The following is a 20,836-nucleotide window of genomic DNA, read 5'->3' as shown; positions in this document are numbered from 1 at the left end:
CCTCTTTGAGGGATCAAGTAAGAAATTCAGGGTTGCCTGCAGGAGGCATCACATGTCAGGACAAGGCACAGGAACAACTGATTTGTGGTCCGGTTCCAGACGGAAGTCTTCTGCTAGATTACCCTTTCTAAACAGTTGGAGGCCAATGTTGCTGTAATTCACAACCCAGTTCTTACCCCTTCTGCTCATGAGCCTGGATGCCATGATCAACTTATATCTGTACCCCTTCTGCTCATGAGCCTGGATGCCATAATCTACTTATATCTGTTAATTCTTTATACTCCATTGCAAAGACAGCCTTAGTGTCAGCTGTGACACTTAAGATGGATGTTACGGAAGGAAAGTAGAATCAACCCATTTGTGATTCACAAGCAATCTGGGAAATCACAAAAGATTTACATTGTCCATGGAGAACTTGCTAAACCACATTTTGTGAGGATTGCAATTATTTAGCTGCTGACTGTGCTGCAGGACACCTTTTGATACCCATGAGAATTTTTTATTTGAAGTAGAGCGTGAAATAGTCATGTGAAGACATGAGTGTATGCAAGCTGCCATTCGTCAGAAAAAGGGAAATATAGTCATATATTTAGCAGTCATTTCCCCTTTTTTTTTTGGGAAATCCAAATACACACTTTTTCCCTCTTTCCGTGTGTCTGTTTCTCTCATCCTTACTCTGCGGAAGGAAAGAAAGATGGCTTTAAAATGTCATTGGTTCTGACACAAATCTGATTGGGCAACAAGAGACAAATTTCCGCTGTGGGTTGTGCTAAACCCTTTATAAAGTCCTCACTGGCAATTTTCAGTCTTAAATCTTTTCATGAGAAGCTGATGGCTGAAAGACTGCAGAACCACAGGTAAGTGAATCTGATGGAAATACAGGAATGAAAACCTCCCCTAAACCCTCAGGTTGTGTAGGGCTTATGGAGATTGCTAGATACTAAACCAAGGGGACTGGAAAGCTCTGAAAAAAATAAACACGTATTTTTGTCAGGCAAAGGATATAACAAGAGAGAAACTCTCCCGTTACAGGGTATTACATGTGAACCATGGGACTCGTTAATGTTACAGGAAAAGCCATGAGCACCTCGTCCAGGTGTAGCCTGGCTACAGCTCCATGCCAATGCCCTGGAAACCTTTGCAGATCTAGTGGTAGGGGAGACAACCCATGGTTATGAAACAGTATTATTGAGCAAGAGGTTGGCTTTGTGGTGGTGTAGAAATGACAATAAGCTGGAAATAGTTTATTATAGTGGAACTGTCAGTTGTCAGAAAATAAAGCTACTAGAACAGCTACAGATTAAAACTGCTTTATAAATATGAGCATGATGGGATACACAGAAGATGCCTGAAGGTAAGTACCTATGAATATGACTGTCTTATATTGGTATAAATACATTTTTGCTTTTGGATACGATTCAAAGCAGTTGTCCAGCCATTTAAAATTAATCCTATGGGACAATTATAGTGTTAGGCTAATGTTAAATGCATGCATTTTATATATCTGTATATAAAATGGAAATAGTATGTATCATGTGCATCTATGTACTGTCTTGCACATAAATATCTTGCATAGAGCGTAAGCTGATGCCTATATATAGCATGTTTTACGTATTTTTGCCTGTGGTACACTGAGGTAACACGTAATCAATCAACTGAGTAGCAGCAGCTGAAACCTCGTGGCAGACCAGGGAGCATTCAGCGATGTGCACAGAAGTTGCCTTGCCCGTGCCAGGCTGATACAGATGACAATTAATGAATGACTGGCAGTGGATAGTTTTGTTTTCCCTTAGTGTGACTATGTCTGATTTTTAGGATGAGCTGTTCAGAATTTTCCTCATCTTTTTTTTGGCACAGACAGTAATAATGTCCACGCTGACAGCTCACTTGCTCACCACCAGCAAGATGAGTGTGTATGCCTTGGTGTTATGGTTCGAAGAACCCGCTACAATTTAGTGTTTAGGCAATTATTCTATCACCTGGTGACCCATCCCCACTTGGGAAGGGAAATTAAGGAAAAAGCAAGGAAACCCGAGGGTTGAAATATTAACAGATTTAATAGAATAATGTAAAATAATTAACATTAATAATACTAAAGAACCAATATTGGTCCTGATACCAATATAAAATATATGAGGATTATACTTGGCCAATTATGTCAGGAGGAAGCTGTGTTAGCTTGAAAACACTGAGATCTTGAAACCCACATACTGTACCTGGCAATAAAGGAAATATTTTCACAAATTCAGACATTACAGTCTTTAAAAAATGCAGCTTTCCCTGGTATTAGAAGACACCTTACTGAAAAAGAAATGAACCCTATGTTGCTCAAACCAGGACATGTGGGAATCAAAGTTTTTTGTCCCAAGAGAAACATTTGTTGGAGACTTTGAAAGCTTGGTTCTGGTTGTAGCAGGAAGTTTGCCAGAAGCCTGATCTATGATAGCTGGCCTGCTTTGGTAGCCACAGTGGGGAAGATGAAGTGACACAGGATTTAATGAGCTCTGTACAACCTTGGGAAGCACCTGAAGTGACTGCCTAAGAAGCTAAAGTCTATTCTGTTGCATCTTTGGTCCCCTTGGGAAGCACCTGAAGTGACTGCCTAAGGAGCTAAAGTCTATTCTGTTGCATTCACCCAAGCTACACTACAGCTAACTCGAAACAGCTGGCCCCCTCCTCAGTCACATCTTATTGCAAAATAAGCACAGCTGGGTTTTTCCACCCGTAGCTGTTGCACTGAAAAGCCGTGGGGACAGCAGCATCTTGTGGCATGTTGTCTGCATCTCCCAGAGTGAAAGAAAGGGACAGAAGTGATGTGCTTGTGCCAAGCCAGATACTCTTGTTCCACAAGCCAACTAGGGATGAAGAAGCCTTTCTGCTCACTAAGGGCAAACCAAAGCTCACCAGGCTTGGAGTGAGGAAAAGAGCAGTTAATTCTTCAGTTAATGTTGAGTATTTACATTGTATCTTCTGTCATGTAATAAACCTCCCTGTAGATTCCAAGACACCTTCCCTTGGCTGTCTCCTTCTGCTTTCTTCTGGGACAAAATGTGTGGGCTCTTCTTTGTCCTGGTGATGTGCACAGCGGGTGCCTCCTCTTTCAGACTCCAGCAAGTCAAAAGCACAGGTAAGGGCATACTTTTTTTCTTTTTTTTTTGGTCTCCCTCTCCCTTCTTTTCAATGTGCCTGGCTGACAGTAATGTAAAAATATCTCTGATTTATATAGAAAACTGCCCAGATCACACCGTGTATTTCAAACACTACTATGAACTGCATGGAGAACCTGTGGTTCTGAAATGCCCTTTCCCCACATACAAACATTTGGATTTTTCTGCCTTGGCCCCTAATATCACATGGTATAAAAATGGTTCAAAAACCATGATATCAGGAAGAGATGAAGATCCAAGAATCTGGGCAAATGGAGATGCACTCTGGTTTTTACCAGCAATGCTAGAAGACTCAGGAGTATATATCTGCACCAGAAGGTGGGTATTTTAAAGAGAATCCAGTGCACTAACAATATGATTGTCTAAAATACATTAGCTTGATTCTAAACTCCAGTTATGTTCAGAGCATGTCTGGATAAGACCGTTTCCTCGCCGACATAATTAGAGGAAAAACTGTGGGAAGTCAGAATTCTTAAATGCATTGTGTGTCTCCTATAGATGTATATACTGGAATCTGGATAAATCATGACACAGTATTGCTGCTCTAGCTCCGATCTCATGAGAAAATAGTGTACATAGAGTTTGTTCTAGCTTATTTAGGAGCTCGTCAGGGCTGTGGTGTGTGGGGATATGCTGCAGACAGGGGATTCTGCAGAACGCAACCCTTGTGTCACAGCTCCAGAGAAGCAAATAGCCATCTGCACTTCAGATTACCTTATGAAGCACATACCCTGGCACCATGGCTCTGGAGAGGCTTCCTTTATCCCTCTTCCTTATCCCTGAGCTTTACTTTTCTTCTGCTTCACATTTTAAATCAGAACTTGATTGCCTTGATATTGCTGGAAGATCTTTCATGAGACCCGATGTGTATTTACTAGACTGGTACAGGTTTGTCTTATCGCAGTGGGTTGAGACTTGAGCCATGGCTTCTTTCAGCCTTACTGGTGATTTTTTCCCGAGTGTTTACAATCTGATAGCCCCTTGTACAGTTTCAAAAGAGCTATTGGGGTCTGGATTTGCAGGGAACTGAGAGGCAAAAACACCCATCACCACTAAAGCCTAGATGCACTCTGGTTTTTACCAGCAATGCTAGAAGACTCAGGAGTATATATCTGCACCAGAAGGTGGGTATTTTAAAGAGAATCCAGTGCACTAACAATATGATTGTCTAAAATACATTAGCTTGATTCTAAACTCCAGTTATGTTCAGAGCATGTCTGGATAAGACCGTTTCCTCGCCGACTTAATTAGAGGAAAAACTGTGGGAAGTCAGAATTCTTAAATGCATTGTGTGTCTCCTATAGATGTATATACTGGAATATAGATAAATCATAACACAATATTGATGCTCTAGCTCCGATCTCATGAGGAAATAGTGTATATAGAGTTTGTTCTAGCTTATTTAGGAGCTAGTCAGGGCTGTGGTGTGTGGGGATATGCTGCAAACAGGGGATTCTGCAGAACACAACCTTGTGTCACAGCTCCAGAGAAGCAAATAGCCCTGTCTGCACTTCAGATTACCTTATGAAGCACATACCCTGGCACCATGGCTCTGGCGAGGCTTCCTTCATCCCTCTTCCTTATCCCTGAGCTTTACTTTTCTTCTGCTTCACATTTTAAATCAGAACTTGATTGCCTTGATATTGCTGGAAGATCTTTCGTGAGACCCGATGTGTATTTACTAGACTGGTACCAAATTTGTCTTATTGCAGTGGGTTGAGACTTGAGCCATGGCTTTTTTCAGCCTTACTGGTGATTTTTTCCTGAGTGTTTACAATCTGATAGCCCCTTGTACATTTGGTTCTCCATGGGACGGGAAGTGATTGTCGTTTGGGGCCAGAAAGAAAAGTTAAATATTGTAGAACTTTCAGAGCAGGAATGCCTTCTTCTTTTGTATGCGTTTTGACAGCTGACCTGTAGGTGACAGCCCACCACAGCACTTGAGCAGTAGTGCGAATTCATCTGCCCAGAGCCCCAGATGTTCTCCAGTTGCTGGGGTTGCTGCCAGGACCCCCTAGCTTTTCTGGCCCCCACCCTGGCACCATGGCTCTGGCGAGGCTTCCTTCATCCCTCTTCCTTATCCCTGAGCTTTACTTTTCTTCTGCTTCACATTTTAAATCAGAACTTGATTGCCTTGATATTGCTGGAAGATCTTTCGTGAGACCCGATGTGTATTTACTAGACTGGTACCAAATTTGTCTTATTGCAGTGGGTTGAGACTTGAGCCATGGCTTTTTTCAGCCTTACTGGTGATTTTTTCCTGAGTGTTTACAATCTGATAGCCCCTTGTACAGTTTCAAAAGAGGTATCAGGGTCTGGATTTGCAGGGAACTGAGAAAGGCAAAACCACCCATCACCATTAAAGCCTGAACTGCAGAAGGTGTCCCAGGTCCTTGTCTTCTGACAGCTCCTCTGTCCAGTCAGTCTCCCAGTACGCCTCTGGCAACTGGCACCTTGTTCTGGAGTCTATAGTGGAAAACATAGCTCTACATCCCTGGAGCTGTCTGTGTAGAGCACAGTTTCCTTGCTGGCAAGGCACATCTGGGAGTGACGTGTCACCAGCAGAAGAGATGGACAGGCAGAACTCAATAAACCATGCTCAGCATATTAGATTGGCCTTTCCACATATCACATTTCCACAGTGATTGCAGTAGTGGGGCAGAAAGAAGACTTTGATAGTGAGACCAGAGTAACAAAAGGTTACAAATATTGTCCTGGAGCACAGAGTAGTTGCCTAAGACCCTGAAGAGTATTTTTAAATCCCCTTTCTGGACTATTCTGGCTCAGTTCCTCAACCTACAACACTATAGCAGTGTTAGTGACAGCTATAGTAAAATGCTGTGAAACCTGTTTGAAAAGATGTGTGAGAGTCAAGTCCATAGCTTCCTTGCTAACTTTATTACAGGACTAATAAAGTAAAAAATAACACTTGTATTTTCTTTGCAAACCATACTGCAGGGAAAACATCACAATTTTTTAACATTCTGTAAAATGAGTAGAAGCAAATTATCACAGATCTCTGCTTCTGCTGAGCAAGTATTTTGGATTTGGACAGCTGACCTGTAGGTGACAGCCCACCACAGCACTTGAGCAGTAGTGTGAGTTCATCTACCCGCAGTCCCAGATGCTCTCCAGTTGCTGGGGTTGCTGCCAGGACCCCCCAGCTTTGCTGGCCCCTGCAGGGGTCAGGCACTGCCATGGGTGGAGGAATCTCTGAGGCAGGCTTTCAGAGGTCTGAAAGGACATAGTTTATAATCACCTATTTCCCCCAGTTTGGTTCTCCATGGGAGGGGAAGCAATTGTCATTTGGGGCCAGAAAGAAAAGTTAAATATTGCAAAAATTTCAGACCAGGAATGCCTTCTTTTCTATGCAAAATAATATGTACTTAAGAAATGCCTACTGGTTGTGCAACAGTAACTGCAGATGTATTTTGGTACATGCTTTAAGCTTTTTATTGCATCCTTAGGTTCCACACAGTCAAGACCTCTTTCAAGGAAATGGTGGAGGGTTCATGACACACCTGCTACTGTTTAGGTGGACATGTTCTCCCTCCTTGCAAAATTAAAATAATGCCTTAGCCTAAGGGTGCATAGAAAACTTGGTGTACCAAAAAAAAAAAAAAAAGAGAAAAAAGACTAGACTGAAGCTCTGAGGCAGACATGTGTCAACAACACATTTAGATTGTACCAAATCCCAGTACCACGTATTTTCCAGGATCCCTCCTAGTATGATCTCAGACTAGGCCTCTTAGAAATGGCTAAGGAGGGAAATGGAGCCAGAGTGTCACTTGAGTTCCCCTCTTCACTGATGGGTGTTCACTTCTCCCCTCACTGTCTTCAGGAACTCCTCCTACTGTGCTGAGGTCTCCATCCACCTCACAGTCCTGGAGAAAACAGCTGCTCGGGAGATTGCCTATCTCCAGGTCCTGTCCAAAAAAAAAAAAAAAAAGAGAAAAGAGAATAGACTGAAGCTCTGAGGCAGACATGTGTCAACAACACGTTTAGATTGTGCCAAATCCCAGTATCACGTATTTTCCAGGATTCCTCCTAGTATGATCTCAGACTTGGCCTCTTAGAAATGGCTAAGGAGGGAAATAGAGCCAGATTGTCACTTGAGTTCCGCTCTCCACTGATGGGTGTTCACTTCTCCCCTCTCTGTCTTCAGGAACTCCTCCTACTGCACTTGAGCCATGGCTTTTTTCAGCCTTACTGGTGATTTTTTCCTGAGTGTTTACAATCTGATAGCCCCTTGTACAGTTTCAAAAGAGGTATCAGGGTCTGGATTTGCAGGGAACTGAGAAAGGCAAAACCACCCATCACCATTAAAGCCTGAACTGCAGAAGGTGTCCCAGGTCCTTGTCTTCTGACAGCTCCTCTGTCCAGTCAGTCTCCCAGTACGCCTCTGGCAACTGGCACCTTGTTCTGGAGTCTATAGTGGAAAACATAGCTCTACATCCCTGGAGCTGTCTGTGTAGAGCACAGTTTCCTTGCTGGCAAGGCACATCTGGGAGTGACGTGTCACCAGCAGAAGAGATGGACAGGCAGAACTCAATAAACCATGCTCAGCATATTAGATTGGCCTTTCCACATGTCACCTTTCCACAGTGATTGCAGTAGTGGGGCAGAAGAGAAGACTTCGATAGTGAGACCAGAGTAACAAAAGGTTACAGATATTGTCCTGGAGCACAGAGTAGTTGCCTGAGACCCTGAAAGTTGTTTTTAAATCCCCTTTCTGGACTATTCTGGCTCAGTTCCTCAACCTACAACACTACGGCAGTGTTAGTGACAGCTATAGTAAAATGCTGTGAAACCTGTTTGAAAAGATGTGTGAGAGTCAAGTCCATAGCTTCCTTGCAGCCTGGTAGTGCCTGTAAAGTTAAATAGCCCTCATGTGACTGTCCTCGGCCGTCAGGTCTTGCATGGGACGGCAGTGTTAGTGACAGCTATAGTAAAATGCTGTGAAGCCTGTTTGAAAAGATGTATGAGAGCCAAGTCCATAGCTTCATTGTTAACTTTATTACAGGACTAATAAAGTAAAAAATAACACTTGTATTTTCTTTGCAAACCATCCTGCAGGGACAACATCACAATTTTTTAACATCCTGTAAAATGAGTAGAAGCAAATTATCACAGATCTCTGCTTCTGCTGAGCAAGTATTTTGGATTTTGACAGCTGACCTGTAGGTGACAGCCCACCACAGCACTTGAGCAGTAGTGTGAGTTCATCTACCCGCAGTCCCAGATGCTCTCCAGTTGCTGGGGTTGCTGCCAGGACCCCCCAGCTTTGCTGGCCCCTGCAGGGGTCAGGCACTGCCATGGGTGGAGGAATCTCTGAGGCAGGCTTTCAGAGGTCTGAAAGGACATAGTTTATAATCACCTATTTCCCCCAGTTTGGTTCTCCATGGGAGGGGAAGCAATTGTCATTTGGGGCCAGAAAGAAAAGTTAAATATTGCAAAAATTTCAGACCAGGAATGCCTTCTTTTCTATGCAAGCCTGGTAGTGCCTGTAAAGTTAAATAGCCTTCATGTGACCGTCCTCAGCCATCGGGTCTTGCACAGAACAGCACGGTATTCTTCTATTTTCATAATGCCTTGGTTTAGCTTTTATTTGGACTCACATTATGACCATATGCTCTGCCTTGGGCCGCTATCATCCTTGCCATAGGATGCAACACCCAGGCTGGCTTTATACGGCAGCGCCTATGTGGTGACTGGTGGCACCCCAGCAAAACGTCTTTGCTCAGAAGCAGGCTATAACCTACTAAAAAAAAAAAAAAAAAGAGAAAAAAGACTAGACTGAAGCTCTGAGGCAGACATGTGTCAACAACACATTTAGATTGTACCAAATCCCAGTACCACGTATTTTCCAGGATCCCTCCTAGTATGATCTCAGACTAGGCCTCTTAGAAATGGCTAAGGAGGGAAATGGAGCCAGAGTGTCACTTGAGTTCCCCTCTTCACTGATGGGTGTTCACTTCTCCCCTCACTGTCTTCAGGAACTCCTCCTACTGTGCTGAGGTCTCCATCCACCTCACAGTCCTGGAGAAAACAGCTGCTCGGGAGATTGCCTATCTCCAGGTCCTGTCCACTTTCACCTCTGGAAAGATTGTTTGCCCTGACCTGTGGGATTTTACACCAAACCGGACAAGCCTGGAGCTCAAGTGGTACAAGGTAGAACTTTCAACTCTTCTTTGTGCAAAGCCTAATCCCAATCCATTTGTAAAGGCACATACATCTCCACTTTCTGTTTCTCCTGAACATCATGTTGGTAAAGTCATGAGCATTTTAACATTATAGCATAATATACTGGGAATTTGGGGGCAGATTGATGTATATATTGTAAGAAAGGTTCTCCAGGGTGGAGTCTACATTGGGTGAAATGCTTCATGTTGTATGCTTTAACAGCCAGTATAACTATTTTTAAAGATGGGTAACCTACCCTGATCCCAGGGTTTGCTACTTCAGAATTAGGCCCTTTTCTTTGGTGCTATGCTCTTTTTTATGGCCCCTCTAGTGAATCCAATAAAGTAGGACCTCTCAGTGGTGCTACCCCCATGTGAGCTGTTCAGACGGGGTAGCTTTCATTAATCAACTGGAATACAGCATTTGGAGTTACTAGATCCATCACACAAAGTTGATAATGGCCTCTTGCCTAACTTGCCAGCCCACCATTTTTCAAGTAGGCAAGCCTGGTAGTGCCTGTAAAGTTAAATAGCCCTCATGTGACTGTCCTCGGCCGTCAGGTCTTGCATGGGACAGCACGGTATTCTTCTATTTTCATAATGCCTTGGTTTAGCTTTTATTTGGACTCACATTATGACCATATGCTCTGCCTTGGGCCGCTGTCATCCTTGCCATAGGATGCAACACCCAGGCTGGCTTTATATGGCAGCCCCTATGTCATGACTGGTGGCACCCCAGCAAAACGTCTTTGCTCAGAAGCAGGCTATAACCTACTTATTTAAGTACAAGGCTACTCTCCTTTACATAGTTCTAGCTACAAATGTCAGAAAGAGTTCGCCTGCCTTCATGGAGAAGGAGCGTCACTGCTCCTAGCAGGGCTTCAACCCATGTATAGACAGAGCATTGGTGAGACAGAGCAGGAGTTTGTCACAATTTATGAGACGACGTAGGGCACATAATAATTTTGTGAAAGTCTGCATGGTGACTAAAACATCTTTATCTTAGAAGAATGGCTTAGACTATCACTCTTATGAGGTCACGTATGGGAAGTAACAGTGTTGCGAAAACTTCCATGGTTATTAAAATGGTTTTGTCTTAGAAGAATGTCTTAGATGATTAGTCTTAAGAGGACTCAGAAAAGAGCCTATTATATCTTTTGCATCTTAAAATGTGCATTTATTGAAGAGCTATATGCACACTTATAGTTTTCACCCTTCATATAGTGCCTCAGAACATTTTAAAGACAGACACACACTTGAAGAACTTGCCCTTTGGTGAGAAAGTGGAACTGCTCAGATTTCACAGGGATAAGTGAACTTTCAATAAGAGAGAAATGGGGATAGGTCATTTTGTCTGGGAGTTACACAGGGCACAGCCACACCTATTTGTGCTTTAACACCAGCTGCTGTCCTTTCTGCAGGATGCTCTGCCTTTGGAAGACATCAGTGAAAAATACATAATTCTGAAAGGTTCAACCTCTCTGATCATGACTTCTGTGCTACCAACAGACGCTGGCTACTACACCTGCAAGATGGCATTTCCCTACGAAGGCGTAACCTATGAAATCACCAGAACAATTCAACTGGAGACCGTTGGTAAATACAGACCCCTTAAAATATTACAGAACTTTGGCAAATCCTGCCTTTGTTGGTCAAACTGAGGAAAGGGACTCATAGTCGGCCTCTTCGGGCTGCCAAGGGAAAGGGGACGCCATGGGTGCCTGGTGGGTTTCCCACAGCACCCCTGGCAGAGCTGGGCTTGCCCACCCCTTCCAATGACTCGCCGCAGATTGGCGGGAGGCAACACACAATGTGGCAAGTGCTTGCGGCTGTTAAACTGCCTAATTTATGTCTTGGCAGTGGAGGGGGAGGGGGAAGGGACACACGTCGGTGGTGTGACCGCAAATGATGTCAGAGGGCTCAGGAAACAAAACACCCAGGGCAACGAAGCTGGTGAGGGGTCTGGGGAATAAGTCTTATGAGGAGAGGCTGAGGGAGCTGGGGTTGTTCAGCCTGGAGAAGAAGAGGCTGAGGGGAGACCTTATTGCTCTCTACAACTACCTGAAAGGAGGGTGTAGAGAGGTGGGGGTCGGTCTCTTCTCCCAAGTCACAGGACATAGGACAAGAGGAAACGACCTCAAGCTGCACCAGGGGAGGTTCAGGTTGGATATTAGGAAAAATTTCTTCACTGAAAGTGTTATTAAGCATTGGAATGGGCTGCCCAGGGAAGTGGTTGAGGCACCATCCCTGGAGGTGTTCAAAAGACAAGTTGACATTGTGCTCGGGGATATGGTTTAGTGTTGGTGGGGGTTTTTTGGCAGGTTTTTTTTTCCTTGTCAGAGTTAGGTTGACAGTTGGACTAGGTGACCTTACAGGTCCCTTCCAACCTAGGCGATTCTGTGATTCTGTGAATAAAACGCTCGGTTTGGGGGGAAAGCCCCCCCTCTTCGGCGAAGGGCTGCGGGCGACTCGTAGCGACCGGCGACCGGCAGGGGGCGGGCGTGCCCCGGCGCTCCGGCACGGCCCCCCGTGGCCCCGCCCACTCGCCACGCCACGCCCCCCCCGCAGCGCCCCGCAGCCACTCGCCCTCCCCAGCGGCGCCGGGGGGTGAATGGGCCGGGGGGGGTGGTCGGTCATAGAATAGGATCATAGAATCATGTAAGGTTGGAAGGGACCTTCAAGATCATCTAGTCCAACCATCAACCCAACTCTGACAAAAAAAACCCCATCCTTAAACCGTGTCCCCCAGCACCATATCAACCCGTCCTGTGGGGAGGGGGAAAAAGATCAGACAATGAGAGTGGCAAATCTTCAAAAAGGATTTTCTCCAACAATTTCCGTGACCCCTTTTCATAGAATCAAGGTGCTCAAAGGGGGAAGCCCCCGGGGTGCTGCTTTCTCCGTCTGGGAGCTGCCGTCCGCTGGTGGAAGGAGGTTTTGAACCCCGGGGCTGGCCTGGGGACAGGGGGATGAGGGAGGTGTTTGCCCGTGTGAAATGGGTGTGCGAGGGTCTCGTCCCGCGCTGCTCAGGAAAAGGGTCGTGCTTAGTGCCTGATGTTACCTTTGCTTCCAAGAGATGGGCTTGAAATGGGAATTTCTCTCTGCCAGTGGGTTTAATAAGCAACTGAAAGCTGTTGAGCAGAGTGGCACGTTTCTGTTTCTAGTTCTGAGGCAATGCCCACAAGTTTCTCTGGCGCTAGCACTGACTCTCTGTTCTCTTTCTCTCTGCAGAACAAGAAAAGAGAATTATCCCAATAATCGTGTATCCAACACAAAAGACAACATCGGCTGCTCTCGGTAAGGCCCACTGTTATTTTTGGAAACATCTAATCAGAGAAAAGGTAGAGCAGGTCCTCTTCTGGTGTAACTTGTTGGCATAAATTGTTGTAGTACTTTTGATCTTGATTTTATTAGCTGCGGGTCAGTACTGGCATAGTTTTTGCTTCCTACTGTCTGCAACTAGGTGCTATCTCCCATGTAGGAAAAGCTGCAGAACTGCTGTGGATTCTAGCCACTAACAAAGCAATAAAAACTTACTTGCACCATTAGATCAGCTCTCCAGAGTTCCCCCTTCACTAAGAACTTTCATTTTTCAACATTTCCTTAAATTGTCATAGGTTATCCGGTGGCTTTAAACGAGCCATCTAGCTCTTTCGAGAGGAGGCATTTTTTCATTGCTTTTTACTGTTTGAACTAGACAGTTGTTGTTAGAAAGTAGGATCTCAATTTTTCTTTGAGAATTATATTGTGACAAAAAATTTCTGTTGCATTTCCTCTTTCCAGAAAATGCCAGCTATATTTTACACTGAGCTTGTTTAAACTTGGGTACTATACATACAGCTGCGTTCTGTGATGTCTTAGTTTTCCCTGCCGCATTTCTTTCTGCCAGTATGGGACTACCGAGTTTTTTCCTTTTAATATAGATTAGTATAGATAGATAGATAGCAGGGGTCAGAAGGCTTTTTATCCTTTGCCCTGAGTTAAAATAATTATAGCAAAATTTCTGAATTTTTGCACAATCACTTTATCTCTGGAGGTCCCACCTTGAGCTGAATGTCCTTGGCCACAGCATCTCCGTGTGAAGCTACACTGCTGGTTAATGCAGTTGCTCCAGAGCCGTAAATCACACTGAGCCCTCTGGGCTGCAATACGTCAGAAGGAGCAAGGCCACAGGAATACAGCTTTGCCTCCTGAGGAATGTGACTAGAGTGCAAGAGCTGTTGACTGTTGCAATGGGAAAGCGATTAGGTTAGTAGCAGGACAGACTGCCAAACTGAAGGGTCTTGCTGCCAAGAAGGAGATCAAAAGTGATCTGGGGCTTAACCTCAGTTTTGCATGTAGTGGTGTTTGACGTGTGTGGGAACTTGATATTCCACTGGAGATGTTGGTTTTCACCAAGCAAAAGAGTAGTTCTCCATACGTATCCAAATAGTTTTCTAATCTTTCTTTTACCAACAGGCTCCAAGATGACTCTCCCCTGCAAAGTGTTTGTTGGACTGAGCAGGCACGTCCATACTGATGTGGAATGGCTAGCAAATGACACCGCCGTTGATGTGGTTTACAAGCAAAGCAGAGTTACAGAGGGGGAGCGACAGTAAGTCTGCCTGAAAGTGTTTTCTTCTGCTTGTTGTTTTAACCTGCAGTGTGGCAGGGGCTCTCAGTGCAGCTGAATGCCAGATAATGACGTAAGGGACAGATCCGAAGTGAAGCTGAGAGCTATAGAAAACAAACCAGGCAGGCAAGAAAGAAAAACCCCAAACCCAACCCAGACAGGGTGAAATAAATTCCTTATCTTTGGTTTGTATTCATGGTGTACTGCAAATGACCCAACTTTGAGGCTTCGACTTGAAGCACATTTTCTTGGGCAGCTGAGCTGATGTAAGAGCTGGCTGCAGTGGGAAGCAATGGGACTTGATCCTTCCCAGTGCTTCTCTTATCTTTTTCCTTGCCTGTGCCTGCGAAACAGCAACATCCTCTCCCTGGCATTCACGAGGTTCTCTGAATACACCCATACAACAGAAAAATATCCAGTGTTTTGTTTTGTTTTAAAATACCGTTGTTTTTTCCCCTTAGGGTTGTTCTTTTCCACATCAGTGAGTTAAACTGACTCACAGAGACGCCAGGGACTGCTAGGGCTGGTGCCAGGGAAACAGTGAGGGGGATGCTGGTGGGAGGGCGAAGCAGGATGTCCCACATCCTCTTGCCCTGTTCCATTGTCTCTCCCCATCTTGAGGAGCCTTCTCTCATCTGCCTCATAGCTGCAAGCCTCAAGGCTTTTCCCGCGAGGAAAGGAGGGAAAAGATCTGCTTTCTGTACCTGTCTCTTGAGCAGCAGGAACTCACTGCGTGCAGGCAAGCTTCTGGTGCTTTGCAAATGTGAGGTAGACCTACCCACTGGAGTCTCTTCATTGAGGTCCAGGTTGGTGTGTTTTATCTCTCATTTGACGAAGCTGAGAGTGTCCACGCAGACCATCACCCTCACCTGGGTCATGGTGGCTCTGCCTCTACTGTTGAGTGGAGCCAGGGAGTCTCCTGGACTCCGGGATGCCATTGTCTCCGTTCTTAATGGTTAAACTGGTCACTCACCAGGTAACACCTTCCCAAAGAGCTCCTTGCTATTGATAAGGATTTAACATGGGGCAAGGGACCATTCCCAACAGAGCCTGGGGATGTGGTATCCTTATTTTGAGGGACAAGAGTGTTTAACAGTTATGGATGTGAGCTGGTTTGGGCTATTTGTGGCTATCAGTGCCAGATAACTACCTGGTCATATCTAGTTTATTGCACAGCTGCAGCTGGAGGTGACATGGTAACTCAACTGTATGCCCAAGCACTTCTGTGTTTTCACATACCCCACAGCATGATTGAAACCATTTATTTAAAGTGTTGTTTACATGGATAAGCGACAGGGGATTAAACTTGTGGTCAGGAGCCATAAAACATACAGTGGCTACAGTCTCTGCAGGCTTTAGAGTAGAGCAGCACGTGTACTTTCTTAGTTGGACTTTAGAAATTATTTTTACTGTTACTGTCACTATCAGATAGTGGTAACAAAGTACTGGAACATGCTGCCCAGAGAAGTTGTGGAGTCTTCTTCTCTGGAGATATTGAAAACCCGCCTGGATGCATTCCTGTCCAGCTTGCTCTAGGTGAACCTGTTTTGGCAGAGGAGTTGGACTAGATGATCTCCAGAGGTCCCTTCCAACCCCTGCCATTCTGTGATTATTACTGTTATATATTATACAATTGCACGAAGATGGGGACCATGCAGGCTATGGCTCATGCGGAGCCAAGAGTGTGTGAGACACCCCAGTTCTGCTGGAAGCCCTCGAAGGGCAGCCAGGCAAAACAGACCAACTGCCACTGGGAAGACAAATTCCCTGCAGACAAAATCTCTGGCAGAGCACCCGCCACCGTGTTGTGGCTTTCCTGCAGTACGGTCCAGGGGAGGAATGCGCAGGGAACTCCATTACTGCAGGGCATAGCAGACAGATGGTCAGATCATTAAAGAGCAGCTGGACAACTGCTGCAGCCATGACTAAAAGATATCAAGAGACAATGTCTGACTGCAGCTAGAAAACCACTTTTAAATGGTCGGACTGATGAAACGATCAGGTTGAAGGAAGCTGGAAACTTCCTAGACAGTTTCTTGTATTGAGCTCTTGGCTTTGGGAGCATGATAGACAGGAACGGTGGTTCAGTTTGCAGGGTTATGTTCTCCATATGTCCTCTTCCAACTGACAGTAAGAATTGATCTTCCTACCAAGGAATTAATAGGTGGTCAGAGAGAAGGAATTAGGTCCTTCCACAAAATTGTGTAGAGAGCTCAAAGATAAAAAGAATTCTGATTGCCTTTCTTCCCTCCTTTTTCTTTATTTTTGTCAGAAAAAATCCAGTTGTTTGGGTTTGGTGGTTTTTTTTTTTTTTTTCTGGAAGATTTAGGAAGTGCAGGATGGGTACTGACTTCTGAGACTCAAATGGTTGGCACAACTGGGCTGGAAAACACAGGTGTCCTCTAATGCTGAGGGGCTAGTTCAGAAATGAGCAACTAGCCAATGCATTTTCTTGCAGTGTGCTGTTAGAATGAACACATCAAATAGAGAAAAGCTAGTTTATAAAAGGATTTAACAAATTTTTCTTTTTCTTCCAGAGAAATTGTAGAAAATGGTGAAAACTTCATTGAAGTGCCACTAGTTTTTGATTCTGTTGAAGAAGTGGATTTTCACACAGACTTTACATGTTTGGCCCAGAACACATATGGCTACCAAGTACTGCCAACAAGGGTCAAGCAGGAAGGTAACTAGCTTGAATGCTTATTTGGGATAAGCATTATTCTAATGCTAAATTATCATCTAAGCCTTTTATACTGTCAGAGCTTGTATTGGAATGAATTATTGCCTGGCAGAAAATTGGTTGCCTCTTTCACCTGAAGACTTTAGAATAGCCTGTTCACTCACTTTCTGTGGGTCATTCACAGGCACTTCCTGCAGGGCTGAGGATCTGTGCTGATATAACTGTTTACTGGACAGGTCTCCGATTTAGATACACTTTGTGAAATGATGGCTCCAGGGAGACTACTGGCAAACTTCTATTGGGTGCAGCAGGGCCAGATCTCCTCCAGTTCCTCAACAAGTAGTGGGAAAAAAAAAAGACAATAGCAGAACAAAGATCAGAGTGTTCCTTCTCCTCATGCACAGACTGCTGCCAAAATAACAAGAGGTGTAAATTATGATGGGTGTTGTTATTTTGGCTCCTAATGATGGGAAGAGAAACCCCAAGCTCAGAGCAATTAATGTTGCAGTGTGATAGACCATTGGCCAAGAACCAGCTGTAAAAACAGTGTGAAGCAATCCTAATTGTTTCATTGCATGACATTGATGAATCACCGAAGCTTGCTCACACTGTGTTAGAAAGGCACATGAACATTTACAGTCTTCATTATGAGTTATACCTCGTGACTCATTCCAGCATCCTATGATGAGGGATTTGTACTCGCTTTGCAAGATGATGTGCTGCCTTTGTCTTCCATGGCTACACAGGTATTACTACAGAGGAGATAATCCATAAACCAGTATAGGCTGGAATAATCCCAAATGGTGTGGATGAACACTTGGAAATTAGCTGTATTTTGGGGAAAAGTTGAGTCTTGGTTTGTTCATTAGTAATTTTTTGGAGAAAATACGAGAAATATTCACAGAGCTTGAGGGTGGACTAGCTGTTACATACTCCCTCTCTACACAGTTCTTTTATTTCTTGCTTGGAGTGTCTCTGCTTCCACCAAGCTAAGATAGAAAGTACATAGCTGCCCCGAGCAGGGGTTGGGAAGAGTCATGTGTATGCAAAAGGGTTGAACTTTAAATTCTCACCCTCTATTGTTTTCCAATTCTTCCTCCCATCTTCATACACCCATTTCCCAGAGCGCTCAATCAATAGGCCTCTTCCTTTCACAGGTGGTCAACCCTGCTGGAAGGTTAACTTGCAGACATCCTTTTTATTGTGATTTCTCCTCTTCCTCCTTGAACTTAGAGAACTATGTTCCTGGGAGGTTATTTATTTAATTAATTAATATTTAATTTCTTTACTTTTCCAGCTGTTGGCTTGTCCTGGTACGTCGCAACGATTCCTGTCGCATTGGCTAGCGTGATCCTGGGGGGGATATGCATACACAAGTGCTGGAAGCAGAGAGCAGATAAAGGATACGCAATACCAAAGGTTTAAAAAATCTTCTTTATTCTCCGATCGCCAACAGAATAAAAAAAATCATCCTGGCTATCTTTCGCAAGAGACAGAGAGAGACTTTTCGGACCAGACATGCTGCTTTCCCAGCAGATGGATACCTATCAGCTATTTTCCTCTTCTCCAAGTCTACTACGGTCTGATGAAGTTGTAAACACAAGTTTGTGTTTTCGTGCTGCCTAGATGCAGGAAACCTGCTTCTGTTATTTTGCAGCTAAGGCGCAACCTGTAGGATTTTGGAACACAAGATACCAGGAGCGTGCGTACCCTGGATATGGGAAGGGTAGGGCAAGGGAGGTGCTCTCGCCCTTTCTAATTCCAATAGTCGTATTGTTTAAAAAAAAGGAAAATAAACCCCCTAAAATCTAAAAGCAGAAGCTAAGAAAGGTTGTTACAGGAGGACTGTTTGACACCAGAGTGAAAATGCAGTTTTCTTATGCATCCAAACTCATTATATTTTACTTCAGTCTAAAAAGAGTCAGTTTTTTCATTTTCCAGAGCCAAATACAATTGTCATGGTAACTGTATATCTATGAACTTTTCCACAGAAAATCTAAATTTTTTTTCACCATTTGGATTACTCTTTGCTTAAACAGACTGTCTCAGAAAATCCCTCCCCAAGAAATAACTGCCTCAACATAACAGATAATTGTACACTGGAGAATTCAGTTCTGTTTTATCTACCAATATCTCATAGCTAGAGATTCATTGGCAGCTGTAACATGTTGTTATCTTTGCCAAGAAAAGAATTTGGAGGGATGTTTTAGTGTTTTGAGAGTCATTTGACTAACAAAAAGTTTTATTCCTGGAAGTGATTTGACAGTTTACCAGTAACAATCTGGTCTTGCCCTTCTGTGCCTCTAACTCTTTCATGACTGGCCCGATTCTTCTCTCTGATATGAGTATAAAAGTCTGCCATAGATTCCCATAAACAATGAATCTGCACCAGTATAAGGCTGGTACAGCTTCAGGAACCTTGTGTCCTTTATCTTGAAGTTTGCAAATCGATTACTCATGATGCAAATTGCTGCCCATTAGGTTAATCTAACTGTATTCCAGACTTGATATAAATCAGAAGGGAGCAATAAATAATCAGTGACCATGTTGTGTCTCGAGGATCGGAATGAGTAAAATAACTTGGTTACTTCCTCTTCCAAGACATAACATGATAGTCGAGAAATAGTTCCATGATATGTAATGTGTATTATCTTCATCTGTATGGGAGGGGAAGGGATCCAGCCTTAAGGTCTATATTGTTACAGACCCATAATTGGCACCTCTCACAGATGCCAAAGATAATGCTTTTTGTTCAGGTAAATCACCCAGAAGTTTTTCAACCTCTGCGGAGAAAAAACATAATCAGGAAAAACATCAGCTCCAAAGAAAAAAATTGTAAAGTAAGAATGTTAGAACTGCCTGCGGTCCCACAAATGACGGAAATGAACGACTCGCATCCATCTGGGAGAGGCCATAATCAAATTCCTTTCCACCACCACTTATAGCTAGTTCTGAGTTTTGCCCAATAAATATGTGGAAGGATTTTAATGACTAGGATGTGGCTTGAATTAGGAACCTCCACATTTTTGAGATTTAAGCCAAAGTCTCCCTTTAAATATTCTAAATGTTTGCTCCGAAGATACGGGCACAGAGATTTGACTTCTAACACAGTCTGAGTCAATGGCAACAAAAGAATACCACAGGACTTACTGTTTCCAAGTACAGGATGTTGAAGATGATGATAAAGAATACATATATTTTACGGGCAGATGGAAAAAACATGGCTGCAAGTGTGGAAAACAGTCGATCCACTTGGACATTTGTTCTTTGAAGGAAAAAAACTGTAGATGAACTGACGATTGCTGGAAGGAATGTGAAAAATGTTTTAGGTACATCAGCAATGCTCATTTTTATCAAGCAATTACTGGTATATAACTAAAGAACAAATTAGGTTTGCCAATAAGTGTAACCTTTCAAAATGTGATTTATTCTTCCTGACCATGTGTATCATCTAAGAGTAGTGTGATAACACATCTGGCTGTAGGAACAGGGTTGGATTTCACTAAGTAGTGGAAAAGAAGTAGAACTTTTGGTATATGGAGTATTGGTGCCATAAGACAGTTAACAAGTGACCGACATAATGTAAATATTTTACATCAATTTGTATGGTTATAAATAAAGGTAACATGGCCTATATTGTTTTTGAAAATGTTATGTGAAAAATAGAAAAAAAGTGAAAAACAAACCAAAGTGCTAGTGTGTGAGTTGAAAGAAGATGTGAGATGGCTCTTTTGGGGGTGGCAGCTCTTTCCCAGAGAGGTGGGATTTTTCCAGCGCTCTGTTGCAGAGGGGCTGGTCTCCTTGGAGTGCAGTGACCCCGGCTCTGTCTTCTGTCGTGCTTGCTGTCACCCCAAGGCTGTGCCTTTTCACACCCAAGGGAGACCAAATCCTGATGGACCAAACTCCTCTCCTGACTGCCACCATGTTCACGGCTGTCCTTGGTCTGCCGTCCCCCAAGTGTTTGGGCTCACTCTGGGCAGGTGGTATGGGATAGTATTTCTACCAGCTACCAGCTGTTGAAATATTGTGTGTCCCCCACTGAGTTCTGTGCCAGGATGTCTGGAAACGCAGGTTAACACAGATTGTCACTGTGGGGGTGTGAATTTAGCATGTGCTCCCCAGGCAATGGGATTTATCTTACTCAGTTTCCCAAAGACAAAATTTTTGTCTTCTTTTTTCACTCAAAATTAGAGAA

General features: G+C 43.9%; 1 protein-coding gene across 2 annotated transcripts; it reads left to right on the top strand.

The window, feature by feature from the left end:
• Positions 1–827: 827 nt before the first annotated feature.
• IL1R2 (interleukin 1 receptor, type II) lies at positions 828–20,277 on the top strand. Of its 2 annotated transcripts, none has more exons than XM_014957734.1 (10): positions 828–857; positions 2,997–3,127; positions 3,227–3,485; positions 7,009–7,090; positions 9,246–9,338; positions 10,771–10,945; positions 12,581–12,646; positions 13,808–13,943; positions 16,499–16,644; positions 17,939–20,277. In XM_014957734.1, the coding sequence occupies exons 1-10, from the start codon at positions 832–834 to the stop codon at positions 18,064–18,066; spliced, it is 1,242 nt and encodes a 413-aa protein (XP_014813220.1). In that variant the 5' UTR covers positions 828–831; the 3' UTR covers positions 18,067–20,277. The 2 variants fall into 2 exon arrangements, with proteins under 2 accessions (XP_014813220.1, XP_014813221.1); XM_014957735.1 differs by lacking the exon at positions 828–857 and adding an exon at positions 1,287–1,354.
• The last annotated feature ends 559 nt before the right edge of the window (positions 20,278–20,836 follow it).

This window comes from Calidris pugnax, unplaced genomic scaffold, assembly GCF_001431845.1.
Source record: "Calidris pugnax isolate Ruff unplaced genomic scaffold, ASM143184v1 scaffold303, whole genome shotgun sequence".
Lineage (NCBI taxonomy): Eukaryota > Metazoa > Chordata > Aves > Charadriiformes > Scolopacidae > Calidris > Calidris pugnax.
The sequence above is the reverse complement of the archived record's forward strand: the minus strand, read 5'-3'. Positions and strand labels throughout refer to the sequence as shown.

What these genes read in the sequence shown, in the direction of transcription:
- IL1R2 (XM_014957734.1), top strand. Translation starts at nt 832, where the DNA reads ATGGCTGAAAGACTGCAGAACCACAG. An exon ending in GACAACATCGGCTGCTCTCG is followed by an intron (nt 12,647 to 13,807) that starts GTAAGGCCCACT and finishes TTTTACCAACAG; the next exon opens with GCTCCAAGATGACTCTCCCC. An exon ending in GTTACAGAGGGGGAGCGACA is followed by an intron (nt 13,944 to 16,498) that starts GTAAGTCTGCCT and finishes TTTTTCTTCCAG; the next exon opens with AGAAATTGTAGAAAATGGTG.